This window comes from Cavia porcellus, unplaced genomic scaffold (assembly GCF_034190915.1).
Source record: "Cavia porcellus strain 051 isolate PalLab524CR breed Dunkin Hartley unplaced genomic scaffold, mCavPor4.1 scaffold_14, whole genome shotgun sequence".
Lineage (NCBI taxonomy): Eukaryota > Metazoa > Chordata > Mammalia > Rodentia > Caviidae > Cavia > Cavia porcellus.
Window position 1 is genome coordinate 50,394,721 of NW_026947497.1, and position 11,908 is coordinate 50,406,628.

The 11,908-nt window shown below is 47.9% G+C and overlaps 1 protein-coding gene across 1 annotated transcript; it reads right to left on the reverse strand.

Moving 5' to 3' along the window:
• Positions 1-903: 903 nt before the first annotated feature.
• Positions 904-11,232, reverse strand: LOC134478718 (endogenous retrovirus group K member 24 Gag polyprotein-like). Its single transcript, XM_063260888.1, has 2 exons — positions 3,317-11,232; positions 904-2,176 (listed from the first exon to the last, which is right to left on the reverse strand). The coding sequence occupies exon 1, from the start codon at positions 8,214-8,216 to the stop codon at positions 7,134-7,136; it is 1,083 nt and encodes a 360-aa protein (XP_063116958.1). The 5' UTR covers positions 8,217-11,232; the 3' UTR covers positions 904-2,176; positions 3,317-7,133.
• Between the last annotated feature and the right edge of the window lie 676 nt (positions 11,233-11,908).

Genomic DNA, 11,908 nt, shown 5'->3' on the forward strand with positions numbered 1-11,908 from the left:
ACTGCTGACACAGCCAGCACTGAGCATGCACTTCTCGGGTGAAAAATCCTTATTCTCCAAAATCCTAACATCTAGATTTATGGGGAAGATGAGTCCATATTAAAATGCTCTTGGGTGTTTGGATGTATATCCTAGGCAGTCCATGAGCTCTCTCATAAATCAGTAACCACAGGGGTATCCAAGAACAAAAATTCTTTTTGGCCATGCATCTATAAGGATTAAAGGTTGTTCTGAGCATCTAAATCATATACAATGGAGCTCATTCTTTTATCTGTGGTCAGCTGCAGATAACTATCTGCAGGTTAGCAAGGTATCCTTGATTATCTTTGCTCTTTGGTTTTTTTCTTATTGTTGTTTTGTTGTTACATATGAATCATCAGTCTGGGGTATCTGGTCCCATTCTCACCTTCCTGCAGGTGCATCTGAGAGTATTTTCTTGGCAGAGACAGAAGACATCACGATATTGAGATGACTCAAAACCAGAACACTATTAATTCTGTTAGACTATATTCTGTTAGACAGTCATAAATTCCAACCAGACTTAGGAGGCACAGAAAAATTGTTTCTTTGTTGGAAAAGCTGCAAATGGACATTGCAAAGAATATGGAGACAGAGGAGAGGAATTGGGGACCAATCTTGTGATTAACAGAGCAACATTGGGAACCTGACATGTAATCACAGCTACACGTTCCTTCTGAGGTGCAGCACAGCAGCACAGCTGTATCTGGGTGCTGTTTCCTAGTGGCAGTGCACTCAAAATTGTGCACTACCTCCTCCCTCCATGGTACCCACCATGTCCTCCTACCCTTGGCCTTTCTTTCTGGCAATGTTCAACTGTGCTTCCCACATACAAGGTGTATTAGTCAACTTCCTGTTGCTATAACAAAAAAAATCCCAAGAAAATCAGCGCATAAAGTTTATTTTATCTCATGTTTTCAGAGGCACCAGTCCATGGGTGACTGCTCTCACTGCTTTTAGCCTTGTGGTGAGCAAACACAGTAGGGGACACTGCGCTCCTAATGACCAGGAAGCGAGACAGGGAGAAAAGATGTTGTAGTCAGGGCTTGTGAGGACATGGAATTTATAATATTTTATGACAGTCACCCAGAGTTAACACAAGAAAGTGCAGGAAATCTGTCCACAACACCAAAGATATAGAATATTCAGCCAAGGGCCTGAATCTCACAGCAAAGTTCCACACGAGTACAGATGAAGACCCAGAGCTCATGACAATGCCTCCCACAAGTCCAACTGAAGATCTAGAGCCCACAAGAAGGACTCATGCCAGTCTCTTTTGCGAATCCATGCCCAAAGGTCAGTGGTGGAAGCCAGAAAGTCTATGCTAGCAGGGTGAAGGAGCTGGAGCTGGGCTGGTAGGTTGAGGGTTCTATGCTAGAGTCGAGAAGTCACACTCATAATAAAGACCAGGGCTGTCCTGAAAGCAGCACAGCCATCCTCAGCAGCATAGAAGTCCTGAGCTGCTCTGACGAAAAGCACAGCCGAGTGCATGCCAGGAAGCCAGCGTGACAAGTTTGTCCTGGAAATTGAGTGTCACATGTCTTCCCCTCGGGAGCCAGGAAGCAGTGCGCGATGTGAGGACCAGAGCTCCTCCAGGAAAACCAACGACTCAAACAGCAACACTTAGTGAAACCCACGATACCTAACGCCTCAACGCCTTGTTCTCCACATCTCTATTTATGCTGGCAACTTTCCTCAGGTGGAACATCTATGCTCAGCACAATGGTGATTTAATTCCGCTGACGTTAAGTTGACTACCAGTTTTTAAATCTATAACAGAAAGAGGCCCAGAGTCCCCCTCAAGGGCATGCCTCCAATACACAAACAATTCCATTAGGCCACTGTCGTGTAGGGCCCACCACTCACGCACATCACCCAAGGGACCAAGCGTTTACTATGTAGATCTTTGGAAGACACTTATCCAAGCCACAGTACAAGGTCAAAATTAAACACATGTCACAGTAGAAGGGCACAGGTACTGTCCTGAGTGGATGCCCGGCACAGACAGTGATCAGCCAGCTCTCTTTCACAAGTGGCATCAGCCTTCACATCCCATGGGAAACTCATGCAAATGCTTGTCCTCACCACCAGCTTCCCATCCTCCTGAAACAGTTGAGGTCAGGTGTCTTCTGACTCTCCCAGGTACATCACAGGGATTCTGCAGACAAGGCAAAATTCAGTACAAAATCACTCATGTGCATGCATGCATTTTTCAGAAGAAAATGTCTATAATGTCTGTCAAACCCTTAAGAAACAGTGTATGACTTGGACATGTTAAAGGATATTACTTACTAGCGTTATACTAGTATACTAAAATGCAGGCGAAAGAACAGATTTGATCCTCAACACAGCACTTTTAAACTCATGGGCAGGTTCTATAATTGGTGTAAGGTGGGAGCATGTTAAGAACCAAAGTGAACAGTCTCTGTGCACGTACATTTGCAGCACTCAGCTGACATCTGTGAAGAGCTGCCCTTGCAGAAGCGTCGCTGGTGACATGAGACCCATTATGCCTAAGAATACTTCTGGAAGGCTCATGATTCGTAGTAACTGAAACATACACAAGTCTGATGGTGCAGAAAGGCAGCCTCATTTCCTGCCCCAGAGCTTTGTTGGTCATTGCTCATGAATTCACTTATTTCTGGGGAGATCTGCACTAGCAGAGGATAATCTAGACAGGAGGGCACTAAGGATGGTGCTCGAAGAGAACAGATACAAAAAGGATTCGATCTCACGAGTCAGGCAGAAGCATCGTCTCTGGTCTGTACGGGGCAGGTCGTTAGGTGAGCGCCCCGCTCACGTGTACCTGCGGTTCTCCTGTGCCCTGCTGTAGTTAGTGTTTGGCCAGTTTAGAACATTCTAAAAGGGACATGGCTGACTTCTTCCTTAGGAGCATGCACACAGCTCCCTGGCCCTACTTTGGGACACAGAAAGAAAATGTTGTCAGAGGTGAAGAATTTTTGGTAATGGAATCACTAGGAGAAAGAGTTGGGTTAGAGTTAGAACTTTCAGTTACAATTTGAGCAAGGTTTACAAAATGACACTTGTCACCTGTCAGTGTCTAATTTCATCTCTGATTTATCTCAGAAGACTCAGGACCACGTGACTTTAGCTTACTCTTTGACATTTCGAAGGAGCATAACCCTGAAGGCCATCGCAGATCTGTCATTCCTGGACTTAAACCCATGCATACAGACTTGAAGGCTGTTCATCTTCCTCCTTCTCCAGGCGAACAAGGTCTGGAAGTCACTGCCATCTCTGTTTCAAATATGACAAGCAAACACTTTCCTCATCGTACCTGGCCACGGTCTCTTCTACTGATTTATGATTTTCTTCTCTGTGGGGATAGAGCCTCATCCTTCTATTAAGTTCAGTAATGGTAGAGTTCCAGGTCATACAAAACAGCCTTCTGATTTTTCAAGGAGTAAGATTCATTGTCTTGAGATCACTAAGAAACAAAACCAAACAACAAATACAAAGCAAACCGAAGCAGCAAACAAGAATTGGCCGGAATGAGCTGAGCCCTTACTGACATTGTAGTGAAGCTGCGGCACTTTCCTATAAGCTCCTTCAAATTAATCTGTTATTTATCTGTTATGAGGCAAAGCACTGAGAGACAGTGGTTTTAGAATGCTCGGATCCACGGTGAAGGGAGAAAATTGGAAAGTACTTGCTGAGCAGCAGAAACTTAGTCATGTGCTGTGTGTGCTGTCTCATATTTAGAGGAGAGAATGTTCACAGAAAGATCCCTGGGGTTTAGAAAGAACTGAGTCCATCACCTAAACTCTCTATTAGTAGGTTTGGGGAGAAAAACTATTTAAACACAAAAATCCTTAGAAGTAAAAAATATCTCTGATCTCGCACGACAGCTTCTGATTTCTCAGACAAAAGTTGAGGAAACTATATCAGGACTGTAGGAAAGATGTTTTCACTGATATGATTAAAACCGGGCCAATAAAACATTTTTTAAATCCTGAATGTGCGATAAGGAGAAAAACCAAAACAAAACCCCTTAACCTTTCCCTGGAGTCTACCTGGCTGCATCCCAGAGGTCATTCTGTGGTTCATGCTTCATTATATTTCCTTGTAAAGCAGAAAATGCCTGTAGGCCAATATTTGCATCTCATTTCAGACCTATGGACAACAGCCCATCTCTTCATCCCTCTGTCCTTGAACGTGTTCTCCAAGCCTCAGTGTCTTTTTCAGAGTCCGCCCCTTAATTTGCAGCTGGGATTATTTTAGGACCTGAGTCAGCGTCCTGCAGGGCTGCCCCTGACACTTCACTACACCATTCAATGCTGGGCACCAGACCAGAGAGACAAACTCTTAAAAATAATGAGAAATTGTCGATGTCCGCTCCCGGCCGGCAGGAAGGACACACGACAAAGTCTGGCAGTGGACAACCTTTTCTTTTATTTTTCTTCTCCGTACAGCCTGCCCTGGGATCGCTCCCAGCCGAAGCCTCCTCTGGTCCGCTCCCCGCGGCTCCTTTTGGGCTTCTACTTCCGGGCTTCTTTTTCCCCCCCCAGGGGTGGCACCAGTATATATACGGATACAGTGTCCAATCATGTTAAAGTAAGCAAGGCAAGCTGATTGGCTAACATCATCAGTTGCCAGGCAGACTATATTGTTGAGCGGGTTGCTTACGCGGTAAGCAGGAAACTAACGTGCTCGATGGGAGGGGTAATCTACCTCAGGCTTTGCTCTTTCCTACAGGCCTCACGTCCGCCAAGTAAGGCGACCGGGCTCGGGGCTGCGGCTCCCAACATCTCCCCCTTTTTTATTTTTTATGAATGTGCGCATCGTAGCCCTTCCTGGACTGGGTGCAGAGGCTTATGCCCTATGTGTAGGCCCACCGTAGGTCCTTGGCTTAGACCCTGGTCGGCCGTCCCATGGTCTGCCAAGGCCCTGAGGCCCTCATCCTTTTTCTAGGGCCAGGCACAAACTGGACGGAACCTGGATGCACACAAGCTTGCACTCATTTTCTCTCCGTAAAGAAATCCCCTCGGAGAGAAATTTAGACCTGGGCAGCATCTAACAGTCCAGCGGCTTACGTGCAGGATGGGGTAGGGCCTGGCTTAGGTTGAGTCGCACCGGGGGAGTACGCTCTTACCCGTCATTGACTCTCCTACCCAGCTATGTCATAATTTTTTAGAGGAGGAGTGTGGGAAGCTCACCGTCCCTAGACTCGGTCGTAGGCTAGGCGAGCGAGCCATGCATATGCCTGAGGATCTTCTTGTCCATTTCGGGCTACCGCTATTTTTATTCATCTTGTTGGTTGGTCTGTGATGGATCTCCGGTAGGGCAGGTCTGATCTTCAGTCGAGGGCTTTGTCGCCCGTGTCAGTCTCTCCGGTACCCACAGTGGTTCTCGTCCCGATTCCTGTGGGAAAACACAAACCGCGCCTCGGTTCCAGCTGACCACTGGATCCGGGCCCATCCATTGTCCTGTCAGGACATCTTTCCACTTCACCCACCCTTTATGGTTGGGGGAAGGGTTGCAGTGCTCCACAGCTGGAGAGCGATTATCATTATTTAAATTTAAAAAATTGTGTGTGAATAGTGCCATGGATAATCATGCCTTTGGGGCCAGGCGTTGGCCTACTCCCCCTTTTTGTTTTTGTAAAATTTCTTTGAGGCTTCTATGAGCCCTCTCAATGATTCCTTGACCTTGGGGATTGTATGGGATACCATGTTTTAATTGAACCTCCATCATTTTGCAGAACTCATTGAAGGCTTTGCCTATATAGGCTGGTCCATTATCAGTTTTTAATATTTTTGGTTTGCCCCATGCAGCCCAAGCCGCCAGGCAATGATTGATCACATTAGACACTTTTTCACCTGTTTCTGCTGTTGCAAATATGACGTGAGAACAGGTGTCTGTGGAAACATGAACATATTTAAGAGTTCCAAACTCCTGTATATGTGTGATGTCCATCTGCCAAACATCACCAGGGATCAAACCTCGAGGGTTTACTCCCATCGGTATGGCAGGTTTGTATGTGGCACAGGAGTCACATAGTCGCACGATATCTCGTGCATCTGCTCTGGAAACATGGAAATGGTTTGCTAGTGTCCTGGCATTGACATGAAACTTATCATGGAAGGCACGGGCTCGCTCGATTGGTGTTAGTAAGGTAAAAATCCATAACGGGCGAGTGGCAGTATCAGCAGCCGCATTCCCCTGTGCCATGGGCCCTGGCAGGGATGTATGTGCTCTTATGTGGGTGGTGAAGACCTTATGGTGTCTGTTCTGAAGCAATGTCTGGATAGACAGGAACAGCCCAGCCACTGTGGAAGTGGATCTAATTAAACCGGCAGTCTCAAGCACTTGCATAGCATTGACCACATACCTAGAATCGGAGACAATGTTAATGGCTTCTGAGAACCGTTCAAGAATCATTTTAACGATCTGCAGTTCCACCACCTGAGGCTGATCAGGTTCAAATTGTATGGTAACTGGGGGCTTGCCTAGGATCACATAGGCGCCTATCCCCGTCTTGGAGCCATCTGTGTATATTGTAGTTGCTGGGACTAATGGCTCAGAGGCAGTAACCTTTGGAAAAATTACAGGGTGCTGAGTAACAAATGACAAGATAGGGTCTTTAGGGTATTGATTGTTTATATCCCCATGGAAAACACATCTCAGAATGGCCCATGTATCTATGCAGGCAGCCAGGGTCTTGATCTGGCTGGCGGTATAGGGTACTCGGATGGCTTGTGGTCCTGAGCCAAAATGTTGGACAGCTCTATCATGCGCTTCAAGGGCCAATGAAGCGACTGCCTCCGGGTAATGCTCTATGACTTTTGCAGGTGAGACCTTAGGGTGTATCCACAGTAATGGTCCTTTCTGCCAAATCACCGCTGTGGGCTGTAGACTAGTCTGTAGCAAACAGACATCAAAGGGTCGCCCTGGTTCAATTCTGTGTAAGGTAGCCCCACCTAAGGCTTTTTCCACTCTCTGTAAGGCAGCTCTTGCCTCAGGAGTGAGCCTCCTGTGGGAGGCTATATCTGGGTCTCCCTTCAGAAGGTCGAACAGGGGTTTGAGATCTGAATTTGGTATATGTAAATATGGCCTAATCCAATTAATGTCTCCCAATAGTTTTTGTATGTCATTTAGGGTCCTAACGCCATCCGTCCTAATGGTGACCTTTTGTATAAGTCTGGAGGCGACACTGAGGTCCACACCTGCTGACCCAGGGGTGGCCCTTGTTGAAGGCTGCCATCCTGAGCTGTCCTGTCTCTGGGGCGGGGGCCCGCCTGTGAAGGGGGCCCCCTCTGGCTGTTTTTTGGCTCTCTAGCATCTCGTCCACAAATACGGTTGCCCTGAGCATCAAAGACCGACCTACACTCCTCAGCTTTGTGTGATCCCCTCTTGCATCGCCCACAAACATATGGTTCTTCATTCCTAGGGCGAGGCCTAGCATCTGCATTGTTTGGGCAATGACGTTTAATGTGTCCTGGCTCCCCACAGGCAAAACACCCTTTAGCCTTACATTCCCCTCCTGACCCGCGAGGTCCCCTCTGCTGTACAGCCGCGGCCAGGAGAGCAGCCACTCCCGAGTTGGAGAGCGGCCCCCCTATCTCTCTGCATATCCTAATCCAGGCGTTGAGGTCCTTGTTCTTATGAGGAGCTATCGCTGCCTTGCACTCCTTTGTACATTGCTCAAAAATCAGCTGCCTTACCAGCGGTCGAGCCACTCCCGGATCAGAAAATATCTTATCGGCAGCATCTTGCATTCGGGCCACAAAGTCAACAAATGGCTCTGTGGTACCCTGAATTATTTTTGAAAGACACAAGGAGGCTGTTCCGGCACCACTTACTTGCTTCCAGGCGCGGAGCCCTATGGCATTGATTTGTTCATAGACAGCGCCGGGGAACTGAGTCTGATCATCAGCGTGCCGACCTTCTCCCATAAGCATTTCTTTGTTCCACCCCCGGTTTCCCCGATTGGCGTTTCTCTCAGCCTGCTCTGCAGAGAACTCTGCGTACCAGGCTCGCCAATCCAGGTAACTGCCCGAGGGCAGACACGCCTTTGCCAGCTGAATCCAGTCCGCAGGGGTGAGGGGCCCAGAAGACAGATTCTCCAGCATGGCAATGGTGTAAGGCGCAGTCGGCCCAAAGGTTGTAACTGCATTTTTAAGTTCTCTAATCTGCTTTATCTCAAAAGGCTCCCATGCATTACGTCCCTGGCCCATAGCTACTTGTAAAGGAAATATCCCGTAGGGGCCACTATCTATCCCAGGTGGTGGATGTACCTCATGAGACAAACGTCCCCCCTGCCAAAGCCGCCTGTAAAAATACCGACCCGCCGGCGGCGGAGCATAAGACGGCGGCCATGATTGGGCGGAAAATGGGGGCCCGTGTATCACTTCCTGTTCTGGCGAAGAGGAAGGGAGCTCCTGGGCGGCCGCCTCGCGGCGAGGGATCGCCTCCGGGAACACCCCCCAAGGTGGGGCGGAAGGCTTCGCCTCCCTCTCGCGCCGGGGAGCGCTCAGGAGCTCCCTACTCCTCCGCAGACCAAGTTGAGCGGAGCGCAATTCGCGGCGCAACGCTGGGAAAGAACCCTGCGACTCCTTATCGAGCGACTTAGGCTCCTGACAGCTGGTCTCTTTGGCCTCCTTGCCATTCAACTTTCCTCGTCCTCGGAGTCAGACGACTCCGAGGCTAGAGCCCCGTCCTTCTCCTTAGCATCTTTATTCCCCTTAACAGGCCCCTCTCGGGAGCTCCCTGACTGGGCCTGCTCAAATACCCTGCGTACTTTTGTAAGCTCTTGAGAGCTTTCTCCACAACCACCCTCGCTCTTAGTGTTGCTACCTAGCATGTTTCCCATCTTTTAATATGTTACTCACCGCGTGAGGCCCAAGGAATCCGCCACTTACGCGTGAGCCTGAGGGGAGTCTAAAAGCCCTGTAGGTGCGCGCCACCCAGAGCCCAGGCTTATCCCCAACTCACCTGTCTCGAAGCTCTGTACTGGAGCGTTGTCCGCTGTCACGTCTCGGGGGTGATCAGTCCCCGTGCAGGCCTCCAAATGTCGATGTCCGCTCCCGGCCGGCAGGAAGGACACACGACAAAGTCTGGCAGTGGACAACCTTTTCTTTTATTTTCCTTCTCCGTACAGCCTGCCCTGGGATCGCTCCCAGCCGAAGCCTCCTCTGGTCCGCTCCCCGCGGCTCCTTTTGGGCTTCTACTTCCGGGCTTCTTTTTCCCCCCCCAGGGGTGGCACCAGTATATATACGGATACAGTGTCCAATCATGTTAAAGTAAGCAAGGCAAGCTGATTGGCTAACATCATCAGTTGCCAGGCAGACTATATTGTTGAGCGGGTTGCTTACGCGGTAAGCAGGAAACTAACGTGCTCGATGGGAGGGGTAATCTACCTCAGGCTTTGCTCTTTCCTACAGGCCTCACGTCCGCCAAGTAAGGCGACCGGGCTCGGGGCTGCGGCTCCCAACAAGAAATCATAATGCTTCCAAAAATCCCCTAAAAGTAGAATAACAAAGACCTCAAAATGCTAAAATTCCTACCACATTTATAGGCATCAATGGATTCAATTAGGAGACTGCACAAGAACTTCAAGTGTTTATCCAAACATTCTCAATAATTAAATCATATTTTTCATGTTGCCCGACACCGCTGGCACCCACAGTGCACTCATCTCCACAGAGGGCTGAGGAAATCAGGGTAATGATCTCCCGCTGTGGAGCCACAGGAGAGGCGTGAGGTTTGCTATATTAGATTACAGGAAGTAAACTGCGGCTGGCTCTGCCATCCTGAGCACACAGTTTGAGATGACAGACCGGAACCAAAGGGATGAGATTAGAGACAAAGGCATGGGTGAGTAGCTGCCCCTAAATTCGGGCCCCAGAACTCACAGCGGTGGATAGTGGTCTGCGAGGGGAGCTCAAGACAAAGCCAAGAGATGTTTTATTCTAAGTTGTTGTAGGAATTATATTTAAGAAAGATGCTACTGTGGGCTTAAAATAAACTGCCATGATGAAGAAATCTTCAGAAAAGCAAATGTTATTTCAGGTCTTATTAACAAATGTGTTGTTTTAAAATAAATGACAGTTCCACCAGTCGCTGAAGCACTCTGTTAAATAGACTGCTCTCTGGATGAAGATAGTGCCAATCTGGGAAATTCCAACAGAGGAAATGAAAGAAGATACGGATGCTCAATCCCTACGAGTGGGATTAACATGAAAATAAAGAATACTGCCCTCAAATGTTTGAAGGCAAGTCATTCAAAAGAGGGCTTAATGTTGTTTTCTGTGATTTCACCATCCCTGTGCGTCAGAGTGCCAGCGTGCTATGCTTTGAATCTGAATGCCCCAAAGACTTATGTATTAACAGCACCAGCTTGGCTTGGTGCCCTTAGGTGGTGGAATCTCTGAGACCTGAGGTGAGGTTGAGGGGGAGGTGTTATGGTTACCGGAGAAGACACTCAGAGGGCATCATCGGTCCCCAGACTCTTCTGGACTCCAGACCCTCTTTTTCTCTCTCCCTTGCTCTCCAGATATGAGGTGAGGAGCTTTGCTCCTCCATGTGTCCCCCACCACGATTTGCCACCATAGGTCCAAAGCATCCGGGCTGATCATGGACTGACACCTCTAAACTGTGAGTCAGAATCAAACTTTCATCAACTGACTTCTCTGAGCTGGGCCGGATAAAACATTACAGAACTGGCTGCACGTAGGTCTATGGAACAAGGGACAACTGAAGATCTGAGAGAAGGCGCTGTGAGACGTATAAAAAGTTCTCTGTGTAATTCAGTGAGGTCATTTTCTAAGCAGTCAGTTAGATGGTCCAATAGTCCACACGCACATTTTATAACTAAAACTGGAATACAAATCTGTTAGAGACTATGCCTACAAAACAGTTTCTGCTTTCACTAGGCTACAAGGTGTGACTTATTTTTTCCACCAGTGAAAAGAAAGGCTCTCAGCGTCCCTAGCTGCAAAAGTCCACTGCCCTGCTCCCACAAACACTAGATTACCAGCTGCCAAGGCCGTGGCCTCAGATCTTGTCCTCTTTCCCTCAACTTGAGCGCTGAAGCCACTTCCGAGGCACTGGCTCCTAAAACGAAGTCCATGACAAAAGAGAGGAACTGCTGTCACATAAATTTCTATCTAAAATACTAAATTCTCCTGTGAAAAAGATGAAGAAAGCAACCATTAGTTAAAGAAAATCAGGAACTAACATACTAGTTTTCCAAGGAAACTGACACTTCCATATATTTATGGGGTGCACAAATGGTAGGCTGAAAATAAAAGCTTATAATTTTAGAACCAGCTCCCCACAGAGGAGACTAAACACAGACACTTGCAAATGATAGAAAGTATACACAGAAGCCATGCCTCTGTTTAATTACATGCATATTCAAAACAGTGACAGAGCTAGGAAAAGAGGAGGGAGAAGGAGCCTTTCCACAAGGGCTGCAGAGGAAGGGAGCGAGTCTGTTGGGGACACTTACAAATCAAACTTAGTGTTTGAGGGATTCTCAAACCATCCAGGCACTCTTCTGTTTTTCCAGATATGGAGCTAAAGAGATGCTGTGAAAGACAGAGAAAGAGGGAAAAAAGAAGAAAGAGAGGGGGCTGGGGATTTAGCTCAGCGGCATAAGCGCCTGCCTTGCAAGCAGGCAGTCATGAGTTCGATCCCCAGTACCGATAAAAAGGAAAAAAAAAAATAAGAAGAAGAAGAAGAAAGAGAGAGAGTGAAAGAGGGAGAGAGAGAGAGGTCACTTAGGGGAGAACCATAATGAAAGCTCTCATCTCTGGAGGATTTTTCTCAGTGGTTCTTTCCATTCAACACTCATTGTGCTCTCTAAGCACGCACTGAGGGCCCAGTATGGTGCTGGCAAACCTTTCAGAGACCAAATGCCCAAGCT

Coding starts and splice junctions, on each gene's coding strand:
- LOC134478718 (XM_063260888.1), bottom strand. CDS start 8,216: ATGGGCCAGGGACGTAATGCATGGGAGCCTTTTGAGATAAAGCAGATT.